We start from the raw sequence: 7973 nt of genomic DNA on the forward strand, positions 1-7973 counted from the left end.
CTTTTTGACTCACTTTTGCCGTGTTTCAGTTCATGGGTTGTACCCGACATAGACCATAGCATTTTTTGGCCGCATGAGTAGGTGTCTACAAATTGGGACAGCCTACTTTGCATGACGGTGACATAAGTGGCTGAAAAATGTGACCGACATCAGCTGCAACCCATGAATTGAGACACACCCAATGTCTTTTGTTCCTGCTCTGCCCCAAAACTTATTCACTCTTCTTCTAATTTGTTTCCACTTCATCAAACTCATCTTCCTCCTCCAGGTGCGTCTGCTGTATTGCTCCCTGGAAGAAGCTGAGCTGATTTTCCGAGCAGCGTGGGCAGCGGGTCAAGCCGGACCGAGTCACATGTGGTTTGCCGTAGGTCCGGCCCTKTCCGGGCTGGGCCTGGAGGGACTTCCGAAGGCCTTGTTTGCCATCAGGCCTCAGGGATGGAGGGACGAGCCCCGCAGGTACAGAGGAGCCTCAGAATGTCATGGTTGTGCTGGTTGTGGGTCTAGAAATGTTTTTAATTGTATTTTTTGCAAGTTTTGAGTTTGAAATTACACTTTTTATTCAGTTTTACAAGATAAATCTAAATGAAAATGGACAAATAAACAATTCATTACAATCACACTGAAAAAAAGTGGTGCTAAAAATGTAATTATACAAAGATACAATATTTCTTSTAAACTGCATCATGTTTATTTTAATTGTGTAAATTAGGTTTAGTTAGTGCAAGGATCCAGTATTTATGTTTCTGCTGCAWTATCTTATCATTCCTGATAACCAGAAAAAAGAGCATCTCTAAAACAACTTTAAAAATGGAGCAGAAAAAAAAATCTCCACAATTGCAGAGTTGCGTTTTCGTGTCTTTTATAAAACTGGATTGTCATTACTTTATTCTCTGATTCCACAGATCACATTCTGCAAGATAAAGTTATTATTTTTTATCACAAGTTCATCATTTTCTGGTCCGATCAGAAACCTTTGAAGCAGAACCGACATCAGGAACATTCACATCATATCTGCATGCTTTTTCTTTCAGTTTCTTTGTTTCTTCTTTCTCCACAACAGTTTGGTTTTGGATTTTTTTTATTTTTATTTTGATGGTTCTGTCTGTAGCTTTGTTTTTACTTTTTTAATATTTATTCTTTTTTACACTGTTTTTGTCACTGCGTTTACTTGTAAATGTATTGTTTTTAGCTTTATGTTTATTCACTTCCTGGCAGTTGAAACTCTCAACAGGATGGGATCAGGATCGATAGTAGTTTATTAATTTTACATTATAAATAAGAAACATCATGCACAGAGAGGTGATGAAACTATTTGTTGAACTTTTTTTTTTCCTTTTTTTACGAGCTGGTGCTGTTTTTACTCTGTCACCTCATTGAAGCTGTCTGCTAATTATTTACTGATCTATTATTACATTTTCATAAAACAGAAGTTATTTTTATTTATCAAGGTCATGAGTAAATTTAGAAATCACACTTTGGTGGTGTTTGGACAGTTCTTGATTTAGCAAATTAACAACAACGACTTTAATCATCCCTCAGCTGTTCAGCCAATCAGCTGCTAGTGATGCTCACAAACGTTCATGCAGCTTTTGTAGACATTCGTTATAAACAAGCACAACTTTTATTTCATTTATTTTCCAGCCTTGATCTCGAGTCAAATCATCCTAGACAGTTTTGTGTTTTTTTGTGTATTTTATTTTTTTTATTAAATGCTTTTTGTCATGCTTTAAAGTTTGAAATCATTTTTGAGTGTGAAAAGCATTTTTTATTAAACTTATCTTGGGTCGCTGCCTTTCATAACACAAAAATATGTTCCTTTTGGAACAGGGATGTCCAAAGTGTGGCCCGGGGGACATTTGTGGCCCCTGAACAGATTTTGTGTGGCCCCTGACTTCAGTTCAAGAATTATTCTAATTTGTCTACAAATTTGTCCCCCTGGCACAGGTGTTTGATGTAGATGGCGACTTTAAATTTAGTATTAAGGCAAATTTATCACAAATTAAAATCTTATAATAAAAATGGCAAGAAAACAAATTATTTGTCTTTAAATAACCAGATGCAGCTTTTTCCAGATCTATTTAGTGATTTCTACTCAGAAGCTGATTTTGCTGCATTTAAATCTGCTTTTGATTCATTTATTAAATTCATCTGAACACAGCAAGCATTTTCAACAAAAGAGTGACCTAAATCCTGATTTTATTSATCAGAATTTACTAAACTGGGTTATTTTTTCCCCAATTGAAACCTAGAAAATTGCTAAATTTCTTTCAATAAGGGAAACCTGCAAAACAGTTTTAAAGTTGTGGATCTACATTAATTTACGCGTCCATTTCCAGCAATAAATCTTATTACTGACTAAGTTTAATGAAAGTTTTCAATGCTTAGTTTAATGTTGAGCAGGTAAAAGAAAATATTATTGGCCCTCAAGTCTTTCTGACTTTATAATTTTGGCCCATGAGACAAAATGTTTGGACAGCCCTGTTTTAGAACATTTCACCAGCTTAGCTATGATTCACAAAGTTTATGGACCAATTCAGTGCCCCCATGAACAGTTTGCAACCTTGTTGCATTTTCAGATTTATATGCAACCGTTCAGTCGGCTGTGACTCAGGTCCCCTCGATCTTCTCCTGAATTCCCCTGAAAGTCAGCGGTGTCAGAAAGGACCTTTTAAAAATTCCCCATTATCACATTGTTCCATTGCTGATCCTGCAGGCGGATCGCCAAGGGAGTTTCAGTGCTCACTCACGGTGCCATGGCTCTGTGGAGGGACCAGGGGGCCAACAGCCGGGCGCAGTACGCTGGCAACTGCCAAAGCGACGGTAACCAGACCCACCGAGTGCCAGACCGAATCAGGTGAGCGGGAGGGGAGGAGGGCAGAGAATCTYCGGGCGTGGGTGCTTTTCATAATGAAGTTTCAGCTCGGAAACTAAAGTGTGGCTCGCAGCTTTAACAGAGCAGACGCAATAACAGAAAACCCGAAGAAAATAGTCAGTGTTGCCTGAAAGGGGACTGATTCTATCAGGAGAAACTCAGCATGGTGACTCCTGTTGTCTCATGTTGATTTGGTAAACTATTGTTATCTGAAAGGTGGCGAAAAGTGCTGCTTGCTTTGGATTTATAGCTTTCAAATCCTGCACAGTATGCTTTATTAAAAGAATAAAAGAAGAAGCCCTGTGAGAAATACTGGGCCTTTAATGTACTTTTGTTCCTAATACCATAGCTTGTTTATTATTAGTAAATTAATAAAACAAAGTGGTACACTTTACACTCTGACGTTTTTAATGCCACTTTTTAAAAAAAATCTACAAGAGTTAAAACACACATTTACTGTTTACATTTTAGAGAATTTAATGTTCGTTCCAGCGGGACTATAAATATATGTGAAAGGAAAACGGTTCAGGTTTTAACTGCATGCTTGATTGTCTGCTGCTCTTTTGGCCCAATCCCCTCCGGGAACTGTTTGCCCAAGTCAGATTCTTTTTTTCTGTTTTCAGCTGTCAGGATTACAGAAGCTTTCTGGTAACCTGCCACTACACAGACTCTGGAGATTTGAATATAATTTAACAAATGCAAATTGGCTGGATTACACTGACACTGGAACCTGGGARATGCAGTATTCTCCGAAGAATTAGAATATTTATTTCATGGTTCTGTTGAGTGTAAACAGTTAAAAGATATGACTCTGTATTAAACTATGCAGTACAGATTAGCTTTAAACCTGCAACTAAAAAAATACATTGTTCTCGGAAATGTGTTGATCAGTTTAGAAGTATATGCTTTTGTTGCTTGTAGTGGCAGCTACACAATTGCTAAATCACATCAGTTAACGCTTGCAAATGAGATTGTTCCAGACATGACAGACTGATAGCCTCAGAGGAACTGTCCCCACACAGACAAACTGGACTAAAGCAGTTTGCCTACCTTTTTTTTAATGAAGCCAGCGTGCACCACTTTAAAATCAGTAAAACATTTCGAACAGGACCAGGCTTTCCTTTGCTCTCAATCAGGGCTGTCTGTCATCCTGATGGGCACGGGGGGCTCAAAGGAGACTCTCACTGAATGACAGCAGCATGAATGACACCTGTATTGCATGGAGGAATTCACTCTCAGGAAAGACTCTTTTGCAAAATAAAAAAATAAAAAAAACTCATGCTTTAACTGAGGTGAAACATTTGTGAAGCTTTATTCAGAGACACAGAACAATCCTTGTAACTGTAGCTCAGTATGTTTTGGTTCACTTGTAGCCACATCTATAGCCATATTCTGTGTACTTACATCAGATTTAGGTTGGCTCTGCTACATTCATTCAGTGCCAGGAGCCTCCACTCACCAGTGTGAGCGCTGATCAGAGATAATACAAATGCAACAAAAGCTTGTTTCACTTCATGAAGGGTTTTTCTGCTGGCTTGTTCCATGAGAGACGACGGCTGAATTTAGAAGCATTTAAATGRCAGGAAAGAAGTGGAGAAGTTCAGTGTAAAAGGATGCTTACATTCAGTGTTTTAACATGCTGCTTTACAAATTGTCTGATCCAAACACCTAAAAACAAACTTTCTTACAGATGTAAACACATCAATGCATTGTTGGGATACGGTCCACATTTATGGTCAAAAGTTCTGAGATAGAAACAACTTATTGATTGTCATAAAGTTTGTTACATTAGTGTTTTTTTTATTTTCATTTTTAGTATCAATGCATGATGAATCCAAGTCTGCAGAGTTGGATAAAAATAGTTACATTTACTGAGTTACATTTACTTGAGTAACTTTTTTTGGGGGGAAATGTACTTTTAAGAGTACTTTTTACTTTGCTGTGCTTTTTAGTTTTATTTCAGTAATTTTATTGTAAAGTATCACTACTCTTGAGTAAAATTACTGAATACCCACTGTGAGTAACTTTACTGAATAAGGAACAAGCTTGTTTTCAGCAAAGAGTCACCACACACACGCACCTGAAGTTTTTGTAAGTTGCAGCAATATTTTACTGAAAGAAAAATGATTTGGAAACTTGTTTATTTTGTCTGAATTTGTTATTTTGTTATTCATATAAATTATTTTCATTTTGATCTTTAAAACACCAACATTTCCACGTTGCTTTGTATTTTTTGGTCCATCTGATGATGTCATTTTAAAATATTAAATGACTAATGTCTTGATCAGGAACTCAGTACTTGAGTAGCCTTTCTGCCGAATACWTTTTTACTCTTAGTTGAGTACAATGTTTGGGTACTCTACCCACCTCAGCTTATCTGTTGCATACTTTATACTTATAGAGAACATAATTTGTATGTATCATGTATTTACTGTGTATGTAAATACGAAACATACATGTTTGTATTTAAAAAGTGCCCATTAGGTTCAAGATATGTATTGGGTAAGTACCTGGCATTTACCCAATACTGCTAGGTAAGTACCAGGTACATGCCCGATAAGTGCCAAATATGTACCTGGTAATTACACAGTAAGTACTTAATAAGTTTTCAGTATGTATATCTGGTAAGAACCAGATATGTACATGATAAACATCCATACTTACCTGGTAAGTACTGGGTTGTGTTATGAATTACCAGATTTTTTTAGTTTTTATTTATTTTATATTTGTCAGATTTTTTTGTGGTGTACAGTAATTACATAAACCCAATACAATTCTTACTACAATCCTTTAAAACAAATGAAAGGCTTGTAAAGTCATTTTCTGGCAGAATAAGTCCTTCTTTTTCAACACCTCAGTAATTTGCTTCGGCTTTCTCTCATTTAACTTCTGAGCCAAATCCTGACTGACGAAAACCTTTTTTTGCAGACTCACTGCCTCCAGTTGGTCTAAATTTCTAGGTTTTTGTTTGCGCATCTGCTTCTGGAGGGTTGATCCCAAGTGTGGGATTAAAGTTTGGCAAGTTGGGTGGCCACAGACCAAAAATAAATACCCTTTGTTCCTCATTCTTAGTTATCCTTTTTGCTCATGGCTCTCTGCTCCACCTTAGCTGGAAAAATCATTGTTTGTCACCAAGCTGTTTTTGGACGGTTGGGAAACTTTCATGTACCCTTTATTATTTATGTCTGTGTTCTTAGTGAGCCCCCTCTCTTGGCAGAGAAGCAACCCCCCCCCCCCCCCCCACATGAATGCTTTACTGTTGGCATAAAACAAGACTGATGGTAGCACTCACCTTTTCTTCTCCAAACAATTCCTTTATTTATTTTTTTCCCCTGAATGACCTGAGCAGTCAGAAGCGAGCTTCATCAGAGAAAACGACTTTACCCCTCAGACCTCAGCAGTCTAATCCAGGCGCCTTTTGCAAAATATCAGCCTTTTTTGATGTCCTGAAGCCTTCTTCACAACAATTAAAACCATGTTATTGAAGTTTTAGATGAGCAAACAAACAGGTGATTTAGCTGCAGTGATATTAGCATCACTATTCTTAGCCATAAATCTATTTCTGTACACAACAGTGATGATTGCATGTTTCTTTCCACGATTAAYAAAGAAAAAAACAATGATTTCAAGCACCACTCACCTTTTAAAAACAGACTCATKCTGTGACTATTTGAATAAAAGGTCYAGACAGGAGTTACTGTACAACATTTTGGTTAACGTCATGTAAACTAACATTTTAAAGCTTGAACTCTTGGCAAACATAATTTTGAATYGCATGAAAGTGTTTTATAGATTCTTCTAGAAGAAATCTCAAAGTAAAGTTCATCAATGCAGCTGTGCACTCACTGGGCCTCAAAGTTGCACAGTAAGCAATTTTACTCTGAATAATAAATCAATACAAAACCACTTAAAACTGAGTTCAAAGTTAGTAATCATTTCATACATTTAGTTTTTTTTTCCTAAAAGAATGAGAATAAACATTCAAGCGATGCTTATTTCCCCTCAGTTTCACACTAAACCACATTAATCATTTAGACAAAAATACGACGTGAGGTTAAACAGCCTTGTCTACATTGTGCTTTATCTTTTAATGAGAGGCATTTGAAAACAACTTCTGTGCTTTGGAGGTGTTTTTTCTTTCCTAACAATATTTTTGGCAAGCTTGTTGGCCCTTTGTGTATCCTGACAGCTGAAACTAATGTGCGTTTAACCAAAAAGGCATCATTGTCTAAGCCTAGTGACTGTAATAGATCACCAAAGAGCCAGAAATCATCTGAACAGCCAGCTGCTTCGAAGGCAACACAAATAAAAATTAAAAAAATTTAAAAAAATCAGGATGTACACATGGAAGCAAAAGCAAGAGTGAGAGTGAGGTCTTGAAATGCTGRAATGTGTGTCCTTGCAAGTTTGGCAGGCAAAACTTGGGACATGTTGGTAGAGGAATGAGATGGTGCTGACAGGAGACAGAWACAGGGAAATCAGTGTTGGTGGTGATTTGGAAGTCTGCTCTAAAAATCTTTTTTTTTTTCCTTTTTCATTTTCGAGCCCAGCAAACAACCACAGCAGTCAACTGAACAGGCATGTAAAGCCAGTGCTACAAAACCAACTGCAGTGTTGTATAAAGTACCTCAAAGTGATACTTGAGTAAAAGTACAAGTATCTTATCATAAAAAGACTTTGGTAAAAGTTAAAGTCTTGTCTAAAATTTTACTTGAGTAACAGTCTTGAAGTCTTTGATATTTTTTGTACTTAAGAATCAAAAGTATATTTCGGACACAAAATCTACTTAAGCATTAAAAATAAAAGTACTGAGTAAAAGTGAGCAGTTAGATTTTCCAAAATGACATTTATTGGGAGGTGACTTCTCCAATTTTTTTTCTAACGGTGAGCAGCTGTGATAGGTTGTGTACAAGCTAATACTGCGTCAGAATGGTATATAGTTATACTTCTCATCCAACCACAATTAAATTCACTCGATCCAGGAGACACAGTTTATCAAGATAGTATTTTTTTAAAATAGCAGTAACAACTTTCTACTTCTTACCTTTTTTAAAAGAATGTAGTGAGTAGAAAGTACAGACAAATGTGTAAAAATGAAATG

General features: G+C 36.7%; 1 protein-coding gene across 1 annotated transcript in view; it reads left to right on the forward strand.

The window, feature by feature from the left end:
• The window catches only part of grin2da (glutamate receptor, ionotropic, N-methyl D-aspartate 2D, a), a 100899-nt gene that overhangs the window by 19041 nt on the left and 73885 nt on the right, over positions 1-7973 (forward strand). Inside the window, exons 4-5 of the mRNA XM_014024850.1 lie at positions 269-456; positions 2714-2854. Of these exons, the coding sequence (XP_013880304.1) occupies positions 269-456; positions 2714-2854 (329 nt within the window). The remainder of the gene's footprint in view (positions 1-268; positions 457-2713; positions 2855-7973) is intronic.

The sequence above is a fragment of the Austrofundulus limnaeus genome, unplaced genomic scaffold (assembly GCF_001266775.1).
Source record: "Austrofundulus limnaeus strain Quisiro unplaced genomic scaffold, Austrofundulus_limnaeus-1.0 Scaffold442, whole genome shotgun sequence".
Taxonomy (NCBI): Eukaryota; Metazoa; Chordata; class Actinopteri; order Cyprinodontiformes; family Rivulidae; genus Austrofundulus; species Austrofundulus limnaeus.